Source organism: Carettochelys insculpta, chromosome 4 (genome assembly GCF_033958435.1).
Source record: "Carettochelys insculpta isolate YL-2023 chromosome 4, ASM3395843v1, whole genome shotgun sequence".
Classification (NCBI taxonomy): Eukaryota; Metazoa; Chordata; order Testudines; family Carettochelyidae; genus Carettochelys; species Carettochelys insculpta.
This window is the reverse complement of record NC_134140.1, coordinates 124,484,600-124,502,844: the sequence shown is the minus strand read 5'-3', so window position 1 is coordinate 124,502,844 and position 18,245 is coordinate 124,484,600. Positions and strand designations below refer to the sequence as shown.

At 46.4% G+C, this 18,245-nt stretch overlaps 1 protein-coding gene across 19 annotated transcripts in view; it reads right to left on the bottom strand.

Annotated features, from left to right (window-relative positions):
- The window catches only part of SEC31A (SEC31 homolog A, COPII coat complex component), a 78,614-nt gene that overhangs the window by 2,746 nt on the left and 57,623 nt on the right, over positions 1-18,245 (bottom strand). For 16 of the 19 annotated variants that reach the window (XM_074993708.1, XM_074993710.1, XM_074993712.1 and 13 more), the window contains 3 exons: positions 16,697-16,755; positions 7,474-7,746; positions 5,783-5,902 (listed from right to left, as the gene is read on the bottom strand). In XM_074993708.1, the coding sequence (XP_074849809.1) occupies positions 5,783-5,902; positions 7,474-7,746; positions 16,697-16,755 (452 nt within the window). Of the gene's footprint in view, positions 1-5,782; positions 5,903-6,166; positions 6,305-7,473; positions 7,747-16,696; positions 16,756-18,245 lie in introns of those variants that run through there. The other 3 variants (XM_074993722.1, XR_012645471.1, XR_012645472.1) reach the window with 3 other exon arrangements.

The window sequence follows — 18,245 nt, the reverse complement described above, 5'->3', positions numbered from 1 at the left end:
TGTAAAACATCCTGCAGTGTTTAGGATTAAAAAGGTTACACAAATATATAGTATAAATTTTGTTTTGCAGTTTACTGGGAAAGCTTTATATTAAGTAAAAATAATGCTAAGATCCAAAATATCCAACCACCCAAGAAATAATTTACACAGAATCATAGAACACTAGAACTACAAGGGACCTCAAGTCCAGTCCCCTGCACTCATGGCAGGACCAAGGACCATCTACATCATCCCCAAGAAATGTTTGGCTAGCCTGCTCTTAAATATCTCCAATTATGTCCTGAAAGTTACTGAGAGTAACAAAAACAATAAACGAGATGCACTAGTTTAAAACCTAGTTGTATTTCAATTACATGGCTATGACAAGTGAAAACAGGAACATGTGCAAAACAAATGCTTACTGAAATCAGGAAAAAATGATCCAACCCCACCCAAGCTACAAAACATCTTCTGGCCCACTGAGAATTCCAATTTCACACAGACAGAACTGAATGACTGTTGTGTGATCTTTTCTGCCACAAAATTGATGACATTTCTTTTAGAATATCAAGTTTTAATCTCTGATCAATTCACAGTTCCTATTCAGGGTGTGGAATTTCATCATGTTCGACCAAAAAGTGCCACATTTATGAGTGAGATGGCGAACCGTCACCCCAAATTGTCTTTGTGAACAGCTAAGAACATGGGGGTTGGACATGGCTAATCAAAGTAAAAACAGAGACTCCTCCAGCTGTAAATGAGACTGCACATGTGCTGCCACTTACTGGCAGAACACAAATGGGGAGAGGTCAGCGGCGCTGGGAACATTAGTTTGGTAAAGATCTCTCTCTGTGCAGTCTCAGGACCTTCTCACTTACCAGAGAGTATTTCACTGAGTTATTGGGAACATTAGTTTGGTAAAGATCTCTCTCTGTGCAGTCTCAGGACCTTCTCACTTACCAGAGAGTATTTCACTGAGTTATTGAACTAACAAAGACAGAGAAAATTACAAGCTATATGGCTGTATTTCAACAGAGATTTGAAGCATGATGGAGAGTTGATACAGGGAAGACAAAGGAAGATTATTACAGATGGCAAAAGCTTCAAGGAGACTGTCACTGCACAAGCACATTCTAGAGCTACTGTGGCTTAACCCTGCATCATATGCAGGGAATTAAAGGAGAAAATAATTTCCCAAAACGACAGGGTGAAAGAAGAGCCTCTTAGTGTGACCTCCTACGTACATGAGTTTGTAACGTTTATCTCAAAGCACTTGACAGCCTGGGTACTACCCTCTTTTTACAGTTGTAGGACCTGACGCATAAAAGGATCAAGTGATGATAATACCAACATCTGTGTTCAGCAAATGGCACAGAATCACAACACAAGTCAGCAACAGAGCTGCGAGTAGCTCTCCTGACCCCCAGTTCTGATTTAACCCCTAGACAAGACTGTCTTTCATACCAAGTCCTGTTCTTGTACACAGCCTTGTAGAGACTGCCTCTGTGCCAATGGGATCTATTCCTTATATATATGGAAGGAATCACAATGACTTTTCTCCCTCCTGTTTGCTCTGCCCAAGAAAATCTGAAAGATTTTGAAGAATTAAACAAGTGACACGGCTGATGCCGCAGGGGAAAAAAGTGACTTTTTCACATGGAGAAAACAAGAAAAAGTGAAGTGGTGTTAGAATGTGAACTGAATTTTCCTCAGGCTACTCTTATGTTTGCTGCTCCAGAAGAAGGGAGAAGTATAATTATGGGAGCAAAAGGCTAGACTTGAATTTTGCTCCTATCCCATTACAGGGCACCTTTAAAGAAAAGCCCTGGGCCAGTCACTTGAGGCTGCACAGTCACAGCTGGCATGCTGGCGACTGTCAAATGAAAAATCGAAAGAACTCCTTCTTGCCTCCCGCAAAGACGACGCCTACAGGAAATCGCTGGGATGAGGGCTCAAGAAAAGATATCAGACCCCAAGTACATCTCCAGTGTAAATGTTAGTGATTCAATAAATCTGACACTAAGCCAATTTGCGAGCAGTCTATTGAATTCTTGCTACACTGACAAAGCCATTATTGTATTCCAGCACCAACGTATCAGCTTACATTGTAACAGAAACCTGTCTCTCTCACTGGCTGAACACCTTCACCATGTGGGAATCCCTTTAAACAGCCAATCTTCTGTTCATAACCCACTTACGGGACAAGCTGAGGAGTAAAAAATCATACTTTAGGGAGGCAGCGTTATTGACCACACAAATGTCTATCTGATACTTCCATTGCTCACTTAGAAATGCTGGTCTTTGGAACTCCAGTGGCCACTGAGGAAATGCACAGAAAGAGTTAAAAAGCTCATGGACTGCAACTTTATAGTAACTGAGCCAGGCACAGCTGTTTTACTTCACCTGTGATAACCCACAATAAAATGCTTCTGTAAGAGCACTAGGGGTGTGGTCTAGTCACTAGAGGGCAGAATGATTAGACATTTGAGCAGGTCTGAAATTCCCTCTGTTAAGCAGGGGTTCTCTGATTACTTTTATTGGGCCTCCCTTTCAAAACATTTCAGGTCAGGTTGTGACATCCTTCTCCCCATACCATGCCACCCTTACTTTGGTGCTGCTGCTGGCAGCAGTGCTGTCTTCAGAGCTGGGCGCCCAACCAGCAGCCACCCACGGTCCTGCTGCCCAGCTCTAGGGTGACCACATCTCCCTGTCCCAAATACTGGAAATGGGAGATATGGGGGGGGAGGGGTGGCTCCTCCCAGCTTCACCAAACCCTGGGGAACTGGTGCTTCCTGCCCGCGCCCCCCCGGATAAGCATCAGCCACGGGAGCTCCCAGCCCAGAGCCCTGGCTGCGGGCGCTCCCAGTCTGGAGCCCTGAGAAAGCAGCAGCCGTGGGCGCTCCCCGCCCCCACCCCCAGAATGCCTAAACACGGGACAATTCATCCCTTTTAAAAAATAAGGAGGGACACCTTTTTGGTGTCCCAAACACAGGACAGTTGGCCACCCTAACCAGCTCTGATGGTAGCACAGAAGTAAAGGTAGGAACACCTAGACCCTCCACCCCCGCCAACAGGACCTGCAACCCCTCTTTTGGGTCACGACTCCCAGTTTGAGAAATGCTGCTTTAAACAACAGTGGTCACGTGGTGTGGGAGGACTTAGACACCACCATGTAAGAAACACTGAAGTATTAAGAAGTGGTTACCTAACCATTGTGACAGGGTCAGGACAGAGGGCTAGCTTAGAAGGGGGCACAGGCAGCTCTAAACAAGCAGGGATGGCCTGGCAAGTTAGCAGAGAGTTACTTCAGGGCAGCCAGGAGCAGCTGACCTGGGGAAGCGGTGGAGAAGGAGCTACCATAAATCAGCTGGGGCCGGCTGATCTCATGTGGGGCTGCCACAGAGCCTTTTAAGAAAGCCTTCCCTGCTGGGAGAAGGGAAGGAGAGCAGAAGAGGAAGTTGGAGTGAGGGGAGGAGATAGAGTTAAAAAGCTGAGAAGCTGCAGCAGCAGCCACCAGCATTGCCAGATATAGTAGGTGAGTGAGGAGCTTCCATAGGGAGTGTTTGGGCTCCCTTCCCACAGGCTACCACCAGGGTGAGCCGGTAGCTGGGGAAAATCGTTTATCCAACCCTGGCAGATCATAGGGTACCTACCCCACCCTCCCTTTGGCCAAAGGACAGAAGTCCAAGCCATGGCTTGGGCATGTGGGGCCCATACTGCAGTACCCAAACTACCTGCAGGACTGAGAGCTGAACAAGGGGCTGGGGCCAGAAATGGAGCTGGCCCTGCTACACCACTTAACACTTCTTCTCCTCTCCCCTGTTGTGAAGCCTGTCTGCTATCATGAAGCACATGTCACCTTGTGACACAGGGACCACTGATGCCAACTGGTAAAGTGTTCTCTGTGCTGGGTCAGGAACGCCTAACAGGCATGACAAACTCACTCCACCGCTCACACTGTTGCTATCCAAAATACTGTGGGAGATCTTAAGGAAAGCCATGCTGGCCAAAAATACCATTGTGAACTGCATGTACTTATTATGTGTAAGAAATTATGTCAATGTACTGAAAATATGTCCTTACATGTTTGTGCCCAGAAGTTGCTCTCCAACAAAGGTGAAAAACTGGCTTGGCCAGACAAAGGGATGTACATTTCAAAGAATCATAGGGTTGGAAGGGACCTCAGGAGGTCATTGAGTCCAGCCCCCATGTCCAGTAGATATTTGCATGTCTGCTCAGCGTCATACCTAGATTATGCATGGTAAGCCAAACACAATGGGTGCTACACTTACAATTCAAGTCAACACATGGCTGTGAAATATGGGAAGACACCTTGGAGCCAGCCCCCCAGGAAGGGAAGAATAAGGATCTCCCCATCTTTGGCTGGGACAAAATAATGAATTCTGGTAAATAAAAAGAGAAACAAAGACTTTCTGTCATCAATTAACTGAGGCAACCCCTTGGAGTGCAGTGGGTAACCAGCAACCTAGCTAGGACTAAAACCAAACAGCTCTGTTACAGACTGGATGTTTAGGAGAGAACATAGTCTTTCCAACAGGAAAAGACGACTGGCCGTAAGTGCAGGCTTGGGATTGCATTTTATGTTTTGGTTTATTGGAAACCTTTTCTTCTTTGCTCACTATCTCATCAAACCTTAACCTTTGTCTATAAACCTTGTATTTGTTATTATTGAAAGGAGACTGCAGTGCTGTGTTGCGCTCAGGATCTGATCCTGAGTTGGTCTAGTCAAGCTGAGAGTGCCAAGCGATGGTACCTGAGTGTGCCAGGCGATGGTCATTCCTGAGTGCGCCAGGCAATGGTACCTAGATATTAGAGGGGGATGCTGGTAGAAGGGCTCGGGGTTGGAGTATGACTGCCACTAGCCTGCACAGACAAGCTGCGGTGGTGGACCCCTGGAAGTCTGTATCTGTCTAGGCCAGAGGCTGTTGGTTTCAGGGAGCTGAGCTGCAAGAGGCATCAGGCAAAGCTGTTTTATGCCGTGGGCAAGTGGTGATGAGGCCCCTCACCACGCTGAATACCTCAGGGAGAGCCCCACACCTACCTAACATGGAGGTTTAATATGATCCTTCTGCCCTGACTCTCAGCTTGGATGCACAATAACCTCAGCAGTTACCCACCTCAGCTTCTGACGTTTCTTGCTCCAGTTAAAGGAACTCAGTAAACAGAGAAAAAATAATACGCCAAATCAGCTTAGCGTAGCTCCTGTCTTAAGGGAGCAGGTTTTTCTCCTAAGCAGGAAGAGAGAGGAGTTCCCATTTTTCTACACCCCCAACCCAGACCTGCACTCCAGTGCTTCCTGCAGAAAGAGAGCCAGAACTGAGCCCAACAATGCCACTAACAAAGAGAGAAGTTCCTCCTGCCTTTCTGCCAGAAGCAGCACTCTATCTAGGCCTAAATTTCCGTTGGAATCCTAGTCCCACTGAAGTCAAGGGGAGTTTCACCCCAGATGTCAATGTGACCAGGATTTCACCACCCTTGAGTCTTTGTTTCCCCTTTCGAAACTCCCATGGTGAAGTGATGCTGCTGAACAGCTGCCATGTTTCATCTCCAATGCACTGGCATCTGAGTGGTGCGTATGGCCTCCATAATCTACATCTGATTTATATTTGTAATGTGCTTAGGGATTCCTTTGAGCCAGAAAAGAATTAAATGAATGAGAATTAAATGAATGAATGATGAGATTAATCACTGATTAATCTGATCACCTCAGTGTCTATCCAACTAAAATACTTCTTAAATACAGTGCTGTTCCACTAATGGATCACCCACTGCAAAGACCTACTGGATCTGTGGCAGACAACAGACATCTCTGGATCAGAGCTTCAAATGTGGTCTTCAGAATTAGATGCTCATCAGGAATTGGCTTCTTTGTAATCTTCTCTGCTGGCAACGACTGCACATGCTAAAGAAGAGAAGATGGGGATAGTAAGTCACTTTGGACACTCCTCGGGGTTTGCATGTATGCTATCATTGTCTCTTAGCAATAAACTCGTTCCAAGTTACTAAAAACCTAAGCACTGCTCGCTCACTCTCCCCCCTCCACATCTGCGGAGCTGAGACCACATTAGCATGTGATGTCTCTTCTTCAGCAGCAGCTGTGAAAAGGTGGGAGAAGCCACTCGACTGGCCTGCCTGCCTGGCTCAGGGGAACAGCATGTGTGAAGCAGCAGCAACTAGGTGATTATGGTTTTGAAGTGACAGCCCTGAAGAAGGATTGTGGATACAAACCCCACAGATGCTCTTTCAGCTGCACAAGAGCCTGATACTCATGGAGAGATGAAAACCTCCTGGTGCCGGTCTTGTTCTGGTTTGGGGAAAAGGGATGAATGCTCTGAGGTCAGGGTTGGTCAATATAAACAAAGGATGAGTGGGTGAAAGATGCCGGAGATACCTGTAATAACTGGTAAACAGTCTGTGTCTAACTGCTTGCTATTATATTGTTTGCTATGGTTACCGGGGATTAATTCAGCAGGAGTTTCTGCCATCTCTTCAGGAAGGGGAAGGTTGGCTTCAGACTGCCACAATCATGGATAGCTGGGACACACTGCTAAGCATCCTGCCCTCTGAAGCTACCTTGTACTGGGCTGATATCAACCATCAGGAGGGGACCATGCATGGCGAGTCCTAGCCTGTAAGCCCAAAGAGAGGCCTTCTGGTAGAGGCTAGAAACACAGAACCTGGGAGTGGCGGAGAGATCCTGAAGCACAGTGGGGAGACACAGGGATCGTGGGGAAGTGGACGGAATCTGTCCCCAGGAATAGGGGTGCCAGGAAAATCTAAGTCAGACAGATGTGCCTGTAGACTGTTGTAGTCACCCCCATTTCCTTGTTATGCTTAACTGTAACTTAAAAGTTGCACAATGCTTTGGTTTGTAAAGCTGTACTACTGGGTCTCTGTATTCACACTCTTCGCAGCTGTGAAAGAAAGGCTGCTGGGAGCTGAATCTAGTCGGGCCTGCTGAGCCATCATTGTTGGTATGTAGGAGACTGCAACCCACTTTCACCTGAAAGTGGGAGAACTGTGAAAGGTCCCTCGTGATGTAAAGTCTTGAGGACTAAGGTCTGAAGGGAGGTGTGCTTAGTGAGACCACTGAAGGGGGCAGAGCTGTAGCTAGCCTTGACCACTGAGATGATTTACTAGATTTTGCTGTCTCACTCAGCCTCTCTCTGGAGTTGGCTGTGTGAGAAAGCTCTACTGGTTCAACTCAGATCAGCTTTTATACCCATTTAAATGGTGCAAACCCCCATGTGAGCTATCGCTCGTCAGCTTTAGAATGGCTTATTTCAGTTAAAGTGAAACCATTGCCAACCAACTTATGTTAAACCAAAGATGTCCACACAGCTTTTTGAACCAGTTTAGTTAAACCACAGCAACTTTCCCCTGCAGTTGAGGCCTCAGATGAACAGAGAACATTCACATTCTAGGTCTGTTCCACTTTACCAGAATCCAATACATCATCTTAATTACCATTACCTGTATGGTATTGCCAATTGGAGCTCCTGGTGCCCCCTCTGTATTAGTTTTTGAGATAGCAGGAGGCATGACTGCCTGCCCCAGAGGCTGCTGAATAGTCTGGAAAGGGTTTTGTAAAATGGGCTGTCCTGATGGAAAGTGTGAGGGCTGAAATGCAGCCGGGGCTGCAGGTGGCAGTGAAGTTGGAGGCTGCTGCATCTGGGCTTGTGGGTCTAGCAGAGGATTCATTATTGGGGATGTGATGGGAACAGGAGGCATGAAGTTATCAGGTATCTAAAGAACAAAAAACAAAAAGTTTACTATGTCTTCTCTGTTCATTATTTCCACAAAAGAGGCTATAGTCTACTAATTCTGTCTTTCAATTACAATGTACCTGTTGTAGTAAGTACAGGCCTAGTATGAGGCCTTAGGCCTAAACCAAAGTAATGGTCAAAACTTTGCTAACAGAAAGCAAAGTGCAGCTGTAAGCAAAAGGAATGCATTGCTCACAGAAGTTGGCAAGAAGAGGGTTGATGTTGCAGAAACCTATCTACTTAGCATGCTGAAATAGGAACATGGTACCAGAACACCCGACCCTGGAACATTCCACAGATAAGAAAGAACAGGCCGACCCATCCCAATGACAGGGGCAGAAGGGTAATATGATGGATAGAGTTGTATTCAAACCACCATGTACAAGGTGAGAGGCGGCACCTGATTACGTAGAAGGGTTGTACCTCAATACGTCAGGAGTGATGAGTAAGCTGTTTGTACCTGTGTATAAGAATGTAATCTTGGGGTGTGGTCTGGGTCTGGCCAAGGGGGCAGTGGAAAGTCCCGCCACTGACTGAGCCGAGTCCATTGACCGTGGGTGCATATTTGTAGTATGCCCTGACTGAGACTAAGAAATCTACAGGGAACTACTACTGTATCCAATACGGCAATAAACCTGGCCGACGTGCCTTCGCACCTTACTAGACTCTGTGGTCATTGGGGGTTCTCTTCAAGTCTGCTGTGTTAGCTATCTGCCGAGCCGGGGCAGCACACAGAGGGAACACACGCACGCAGCCGAGTGATACATTGGAGAGAGCAGAGCACCACGCTGGTGGCAACTCTGACAACACTGGTGACCCCGACCACTGATCTGGTGAGTAAGCGAGCTGCCCGCTGTAGGAATCGCGATCTAACATGGCAGAAAACCTCGAGCTAGGGAACCCCCTGATCCCTTCCCTTATGATCCCCATGGAGTTTGATAACTCTTGGACCCTCTGGATCGCCAGTAAAGGGGGCCCATATGAATTAAAAAAAGAGAGTGGGGAAACATGGACTGGCATATGTAGAGCGATGGTAGAAACCGAGGCTCTGAAAAATAGTAATAAAAGTAAAAAAGCAAGAACCTTACAACTTATGTCTATGGCTGTAAGATGGCTTAGACAGCATGCTGGCCTGTTGGCCAAACAAGTAACAGAAAAAACAGGGGAAGTAGAAGAGGTAACCCAGGCAGTTGAGCACTGGAAAGCCCAAGCTCTTTTAGCAGGGCAGCAGGCAATCCAGACTCATGATATGCTCGAGCAAGTAAAGCAGGACAATAAACAATTGGAGACAGCTATAGAAAACCTGCAGAAGCGGAAAGTGCCGTCCCCTGGTATTCAACGTAATTCAGGTGCCGTTACAGTGCCTGAGGAATGGGGACAGAAATGGAAACAGGTGGCTCTTGCCAAATTAAGAGATGGAACTTGGGACAGTTGGGATGGGCGTTGCACTGGGGACCTGTGGAATGGCCCTGGTGACCCACCCTTTTGTGACACATGGGCAGGGGCTACCGCACCACAACCGCCACCTTATGATGTAAGCCAGGTTTTGGATAAGCCCTCCCCAAAACCTAGATCAATTCCAGTAAAAACAGGAGAAATGGGTGAAAATGGGGAAGAAATAGGACCCGATGATCCCCCGCGGTCACAGACCCCTCCTGCATTAAAGTTATGGGATGAAGTGGAATCTGTAATGAAAAATTTGACTGAGCATTTAAGGAAGCCCTGGCCCCTCCGTAACTATGGAGACAGGGAAAGAGGTCAGAAACCCATCGCCCATCCACCACGCGTGAGCGGCTCTGCAGCCAGGCTTGACGCTTTAAAGATTAATGAACTAACTGCGCTAGCTGGAGCTGTTGGACCTCCCACCTCTGAAAATTTCAATGAGTTTCTGGCATGGCTCCATAACAGCTCTCGCAGTCACTCAGAGCAGTCGGGATTGATATGTTGCAGGAACCAATCTTGGTGCAAACCCTGTTGGGACCCCTGAACTGTCACACCCTCGGTTTTGATGATGATGTGGCACAAATGCTTAAACGTGTGGTTCAGAAGCACTTTAAGTTGTCCAGTGAGTTAGCTACTCTCAAAGGAATTGCAAGATTACAGGGGGAGGCTCCAGCCAAACTGGCAGACAGAATTCAAACCTATCTCAGATTAACAGCAGGGTCTGCTAACGTGGAAGATTTGAAGCAAATTGTTTTGGAGGCGCTGCCTCCCGGTGTGTTAGACTGGATGAATGCTTGGTGTGAGAATGGAGGTAAAGAGGTACCCTGGGACGAACGGATTGCAAAGGTGGAGACGGCAATTAAGCAGCAGGAAGGAACTCCTGTTAATGAGCTGCGTACTCAGTTAGGACAATGGAAGACAGAGGGTCCTGGATACTCTCCCCATGGTCGTGGCCGGGGTTGGAGAGGTCGAGGACCAAATAGAGTTAGAGGAGGTGATAGAGAGAGTTCGTGGGTACCTCCTGGAGTTCTGAGACAGGAAAACTTGAACCTGAAAGGAGAGACTGAGAGGCTGCAGGCACAGCTGCAGGCATGCATGATTGGCAAGGAGTCTCAACAGGAAAAAGATAAGACGGGGACGAAGGTAGGCAGGGCGACGGTCCTGACTTCAGGACTGAACGACCCAATTGCTACCGATACCATAGCATAGGATAGCCCTATCCTCGACTCAGAATGCATCTTTCAGCAACCCATGACAGTAGATGTATGGGGACGCCCCCATTTAAGCATTCGAGTCGGGGAAGGGTTAGTAGATTTTCTACTGGATACGGGGGCTGGAATTCCTATAGTAAAAGACAGTTTTGATGCATACCCAGCTGGAGAGTCTGTGCAAATACAGGGAATATCTGGAACTAACCAAACATATAAAGTGAAAATCCTTCCCCTGCAGTTTGGGATGCATACCATTCATGAGAAGTGCGCTATTGCAGGGAGAGAGAACCTAATTGGGGCAGAAACCATTAAACAACTGGGATTAATTTTGGACTTTCCAAATGTGTGTATTAGACAAACTCTCACTGTAATGCAAGGTACAACTGATACCATTTTAATCCCTATGGGACTGGCTACACAGACAGTAAAAGCAATAAAGCCTAAACAACCGCCTCCCGCACCAAAAGGCTGGGAGAGATGGTGGACTGAAATTCAAACTGTCTGGGCAGCAGACTCCCTAGATACGGGTAAAATGCAGACCTCTGTTACGTTGGAGGGAGATACACCCCCATTTATAAAGCAGTACCCAATACCTCAGGAAGCAAAGGACTCATTAAGGCAAGTAATAACAGAATTGGAAAAACGAAATTTAATCAGGTGTTCAGCGCCTAACGCAGCACCAATTTGGCCAGTCAAAAAACCTGATGGTACATGGAGATTAACTATTGACTATCGGGGGTTAAACAAGACTGCCAAACGGGGGGCTCCTGTTGTGGCAGCTTACCCCGAGCTGCTGGAGGTGGTCACCCCTGACATGAAATGGTTCTCAGTACTTGATGTGGCAAACGGCTTTTGGAGTCTACCTTTAGACCCAGAGTCTCAGTATCGAACAGCTTTTGTATTCCAAGGCATGCAATACTGCTGGAACGTTTTGCCAATGGGGTACTGTGACGCACCAACTATTTTCCATACAGCAGTGAGAAATATGCTGGAGAAAGAGGGGCTATTACAAACAGGAAGAATTGTTCAGTATGTAGATGACATTTTAATAGTCAGTAAAACAGAGCAGGAGCATGAAGAGTTACTGAAACAGCTGTTGACTAGCTGCCAAGCTTGCGGCTTAAAACTTAACCCCTCGAAGTCTCAGATTAAACAGAGAGAAGTGCAGTATCTTGGAATTCGACTCAGTTCTGGGGGAAGGTCTGTTGATAAGGAAAGAGTAAAGTGTATTGTTAACCTGCCCATGCCGGTAGACACCAAGTCTCTGCAGTCCTTTCTGGGACTCACCAACTTTTGCAGGGAATTTATGATAGGATACGCAGAAAAGGCAGGTCCCCTGTATGAGGTACTTAAAAGACCACAGTGGACCTGGACAGAAGAGGCAACTAGGGCATGGGAAAGTCTAAAACAGGGATTGATGGAGGCACCTACTTTAGCCGCCCCTAACAATGACTTTCCCTTTGTACTGTATCCTAGTGTTAAGAATTTCTGTATTGTTAGTATGCTAACCCAGGATACGGGTGCTGGGGAAAGACCGATTGCATATTACAGCAGAGCATCAACTAGTCCAGAGAGCAAACTGGGTGTGTGTGAGCAAACAGCCCTTGCTGCGTACTGGATGTTACAAAAATCCCAGGCAATTGTTGGGGCAAGCAAAGTGACTGTAAAAAGTCACCATGCACTGGGAAAGTTACTCAGTCAGGAAAATCTGTCTAAAGGACATGCGAGAGTTGATAAAGCCATTCAGTGGGTCTTTGCTCTCATGTCAGAGAATGTTCAGTTAGTCACACTGAAAGACCCAGAAATATCTGTGTGGGGATTAACTGTGAATGGTAAAGAACATGTATGTGAGCCTCAAAGAGAATCTAAAACACATCCTGTGCTTAAAGCAGCCCCAATTGACCAAGTGAGCAGTAAAGCCATTTGGTTTGTGGATGGTAGCTCATACTATGAGAACGGGGAACAAGTTACTGGCTTTGCCAGAATTTGCCTAACTGGAAAGGAGCCAAGCGGCAAGGCCTTCCAGTACAAACTGGTTAAAGGAGGAACGCAGGCTGCCGAGGTGTCAGCGGTTTTGGAAGTGTTGACAAGAATGAAGGGCAAGCAATCTGAGCTTGTAATAGGAACTGACTCTAATTATGTGTATAAGGGCACCACTATCTACCTCCCATGGTGGCAAAGTATGGGGTTTACGGGAACTGATGGTTCAGAAATTAAGCACAAGACCCTATGGCAGCAAATAGAAACATTGACAAAACAGTATAAAAAGATCCAAATGGTTAAAATAAAAGCTCATAGGAAAAAAGGGCCCTTGCAGTGGGGAAACGAACAAGCAGATGCGCTGGCTAAGGAGGCCGCCCTTACTGGCGCACTGTGGGAACCAATGCCTGTGGCGGTAACTACTAGAGCACAGGCAAAATTGCAACAGGGAAGTGAGGCAAACCATCTGAAACAGGTACAGTTTTTACAAGACCTTCAGGCAAAAGATGATTCAATACAACAATGGATAATTGAATGCCCAGCACAATGGCAGGATGTCCCCTTAAAGAAAGAGGGAGAGCTTATATTGGCCAAACCCGACAATGACTGGGTTATGGTAATCCCCCAACAAATGAAGTACCTTCTGTTAAGATGGGTGCATGGGTCACTTGTGGGAGGTCACCCAAAACTAGAGGAGGCATTGGAGAAACTTAAAAAGCTGGGTTGGTGGCCTGGAATGAAAGAAGATGTAAATTTACATCTCCACAGGTGCTTAATATGTGCTAAACAGGACCCTGCTTGAAGGAAACGACGGGGAGAACTAATGCATCAGGCACTTAAGGGCCCCCTTCAATGTTTGCAGGTTGATTTCGTGGGACCTCTACCCACCACACCTAGGGGCAACAGATTCTTATTTGTGATTGTGGATAGCTTCAGCAAATGGGTAGAAGCCTTCCCTACAAAGAAAGAGACCAGTGGGGCAGCCGCAAGAGTGTTAATAACGGAAATTTTTCCTAAATGGGGGCTGCCACATGGCATTGATTCTGACAATGGCCCTGCCTTTATAGGACAGGTGTATCGTGATATGGGTACCTGGGCTGGTATCCCTCTACCACTACACATTCCCTACCACCCACAGGCAGGAGGACAGGTGGAAAGAATGAATAAAACTCTAAAAGTAGAACTGTCAAAGGTATGTAATGAATTAGGAACCAATTGGGATGTGGTACTCCCATGGGTCTTAATGAAGATCCGAGGTCGTCCAAATCGCATGACAGGATTCAGTCCCTATGAAGTACTGTTTGGGAGACCAATGCCTGGTTGGGAAAACCTAGTATACCCTCCAGATTGGGAAACAATTACAGCGCTGGCAACCACTACTTGGATGAACAGTTTTAAGTATTGGTTGGGCACAGTTCAGGGAGCAGCTGCAGCACAGCAGGCTGCAGAACAGCGAAAAATGAATCAAGCTTTTGATGAGCACAGTGATGTTAAGCAATGGAAAATCGGACAACAGGTAATGGCTAAAATCGAACCAGGTCTCAAGAGAAAATTTCCGAAGGCAGAATGGTGCGGGCCTTGGACCATTCTGGAGAAGTTAGGGCCCTCCCTGTACTTGGTGGACATAGACCAACAGCCGCGCTGGAAACATGCCATGCAATTAAAGGAATATAAGGGCTAAATATGCATGTTACCTGTCTGTGCTTGCTTTACAGAAAAAGTACACCGATTAAGCAAGTACGGTAAGTACCACGGAAACCTTCCAACTGACTAATGGAAGCTTTATAAGCTTTAATCTCAGAGCTCCCTCTGCACCTTGTTGTCAGCGTTGCCACCAGCGTGGTGCTCTGCTCTCTCCAACGTATCACTCGGCTGCGTGCATGTGTTCCCTCTGTGTGCTGCCCCGGCTCGGCAGATAGCTGACACAGCAGACTCGAAGAGAACCCCCAATGACCACAGAGTCTAGTAAGGTGTGAAGGCACGTCGGCCAGGTTTATTGCCGTATTGGATACAGTAGTAGTTCCCTGTAGATTTCTTAGTCTCAGTCAGGGCATACTACAAATATGCACCCACGGTCAATGGACTCGGCTCAGTCAGTGGCGGGACTTTCCACTGCCCCCTCGGCCGGACCCAGACCACATCCTAAGATTACATTCTTATACACAGGTACAAACAGCTTACTCATCACTCCTGACGTATTGAGGTACAACCCTTCTAAGTAATCAGGTGCCGCCTCTCACCTTGTACATGGTGGTTTGAACACAACTCTATCCATCATATTACCCTTCTGCCCCTGTCATTGGGATGGGTCGGCCTGTTCTTTCTTATCTGTGGAATGTTCCAGGGTCAGGTGTTCTGGTACCATGTTCCTATTTCAACATGCTAAGTAGATAGGTTTCTGCAACATCAACCCTCTTCTTGCCAACTTCTGTGAGCAATGCATTCCTTTTGCTTACAGCTGCACTTTGCTTTCTGTTAGCAAAGTTTTGACCATTACTTTGGTTTAGGCCTAAGGCCTCATACTAGGCCTGTACTTACTACACCTGTAATACAGAAAAATGTAGGAAACAATACCTTTCTCCCAGCAGCTTGTACATTTTAACTTACGAGATACAAATTGACACGCTGCTCTACATGTGATATGTAACAAATACATAAATGTACATGTGGTACACAGAGGGGTCTCTCTCCATTCCATAGGTCTTACAATCTAGGACCCCCTGTCAAGCAAACATTTACACACGTGCATAACTCCCAGTCAGAGACACCAACTTAAAAACACATGATTAAGAGTCTACGGGATAATGATCTACAAGCACTAGTGGATACAAAAGAGAAGAATATATAACAGAACTCATGGCACAAATATAAGTGAGAAAGAATCTCAGTTAACATCAAAATATTATTGTCCAGATTATTAAACAATAGCACTCCTCTGATGGGAAACAGTTTATGAAAACTTCATTTCTTATAGATTTTTAATCGGTGTTTACATTTTAAGATCATCTTTGCAAGAACATTTTTTTATCCTCATCTGTAAAGCACCTAGCCAAGAGCTGGCACTAAACAACAATAAATCTTTCAAACAAGAGTCAAGCCTCTGGCCAACAGATTTCTATTAAGTCGAAGTATTGGTGCATTTCTGAGCTAGTGGTGAAATGTGTGTATGTACATATTCACAAAGGCCACAAACACGAGAAAGAGTGTGTTTGGGACAGGAAAGAACACATGGCTAAATGGCTGCTGCCTTCTGTTACAACTACAACAATGTGACAAACACAGTCTGACTTTCCACACTTTTTAAAGAGTAGTAAAGGAAACAACATTGAAGTCCAAAATGCTAAGTGTAGGTCTGGTTTAATGAGGAATTGTAATTATCCATACTTGTATGCTTCCTCCTCCTAGCTGAGCATCTTAACCCTCTCTAAAAGGTATCCCAGACTCACAGCACGGGAGACCAAAGCCCTGAATTTGTCATGTACACAAATAGGCACAACATAGACAGAAGCAGTGTAAGTTTCCCCAGCTCCACCTGGCTAATGATGTTTGGTAATCCTGACCTGGACAAACTCCAGAGGTTACTAGTTACTATCTCCATGTACATTCACAACCTTATCCAGTCTGCTGAGACTGCCGTGAAGACCTGGACACATCACCACTATCTTGTTTCACGTAGGACACTATGACAGTGTCCTGTATTCTTGGCAGTTGCAAAAATTTTGATCACTGCAAAATGTTTCACAGTGAACCCAGAGATTAGAATAGGAAAGACCATACCACCCTGATAAAAGTGTATTGAGCTAGTCACTCCCACTGTCTAAAATGGTCAGGCTGTATTTTCCCACCCAGACTCTTAGATAAAGGTAAAGTTTTCTATCATGGACTTTCACCCTGACACTTGCCATATCATTAGCAAATATCAAGGGCCAGAGCCTCATTGTGTGGAAACTGCTGTATCTCAGAAGTCAATGGAGCTATGAATACATACACCACCACCTCACTGTCTGCCCCTAAGCAAACGTATCACATCTTACCCACTTTTTTGCAAATAGCAATGGGCCAGAGTATCTTTGTCCCCAGATGTGACCAGACTAATCAATAACAGCAATTTCCCCAAGAACACAGTCTCCTTTGCATGCATGTTTCAGGAGATAATATGCTGAAAATTTACATTTCCTTCTCCTTTGTAAATGCAACTTTTACTCATGATACTATCAGATTGCATCATTTTGTTCACATAATGCTTTTTAAAGTGCATCATACACAGGTTAGTGGGACACTAGTCTTCTACAGTACCTTCTTCTTCTTCGTAACTCTGTTCAATGCAGGAGGATCATTCCAACCATTCTGAGGTCCTATAACAAAAAGGCAGCATTAATCATTTGTTAGAACCCTGGAAGCTATGTGGCAAATAGTCTATTCCTCAACACCTCCAAATTACTGCTCTAGCAACGTCAATAACTCTTAATGAAGGCTTGTTCTCTGTCTTAGTTGTAAATCTGGGGGCTCTGAGACCAGCTAACCCCATTCTGGTATCTCAAATCTGCTTCTGCATCACAAATATTCACGATGGGAGAATAACACATTCCTTGTGCTCAGCGAGCCCTGCAGTTCATTACACTGAAAGCCCTTCCGCTGTATCTGCCTTTACTTTCTTTTCCGGTAACCTACCAAGTCATCTTGAGATCTCTCTCCTGTACAATACAAAGCACACAAATGCATTAGCAACCTCCCATCTCCCAAGAGACAAATGCTGCACTGCCAAGCCCTCTGAGTTATGGCAACGTTGCTGGCAGAAGCACAATTGGAACTGCACAGCCCTCGTATGTTAACATCTCTAAGTTATGTATGAAAGTTTCACTACATACCAGTTTGCAATAAAACAAAACAGGCCATTTGCTGGTCAATTTTGTTGGCATAACCACATTAAGACTAGGATAAAAGTTCATCAACAGTCAGAGAATTTGGAACGCTTTGGGGAAAAAGCAGCTAACGTGCACAGAATTCTGCTTAAGATGTCTGAATGTTGCTGCTTTTCTTTTTTGTGAAGGAGGTTTATGTAACAGGACAGCTCAGTGCTTTGCGCATTGGCCTTGTAAACCCAGGGTTGGGAGTTCAGTCCCTGAGGAGGTCATTTGGGGGCCATTTTTGAGTCTGGGGCAAATATATAAAAAGAAGAAATAAAGTCTGTCAGGGATGGTGCTTGGTCCTGCTGTGAGTGGGGGGCCTGGACTCTATGACCTCTCAAGGTCCCTTCCAGCTCTGCGAGATATGTAAAAACCAAACCAACAAAAGGAAAACAGAGCGGAGTCTCCAAGCAGGGTCATCCCTGAGGCAGGGGGCAAGATGCCCAGATCCCAACTCACCTCTACCCCTGCTCCACCCACCACTCTGTCTCTTCCAAACCTCTGCTTTGCCCTTGACACATCTACTGCACCCAGTCCTTGAAGCCCTCTCTCCACAAGTGATGCTTACTGGGCGGGGCCTGGTGTGGGGTGGGCCACTGCACTCACCATGGTGGCAGGAGCTGGGGGACCAGAGTGATCCAGTCCTCGCCTGCCCCGCTTTCTGCCAGCGGGGTTACTCCACCTCACTGCAGTGGCAGGAAGCAGTGACCCGCTGGGCACCGGAGAAACAGGCTGCTGCACTGCTCCACTTCCCGCTGCTCCCACTGCCACAGAGAGTGCAAGGGGGCCTGACCCCAGCTGCCAGCCCAGGTAATCCCCCAGGCAGCCCTAGGGTTGGAGCAAATCTCAACATGGAGAATCGTCCCCTCCATAGGATGGCTGGGGCAACTGCCGTGGAGTCTCTCAAAGTGCAGCATTTGGGGCAGCAATCCCATGCA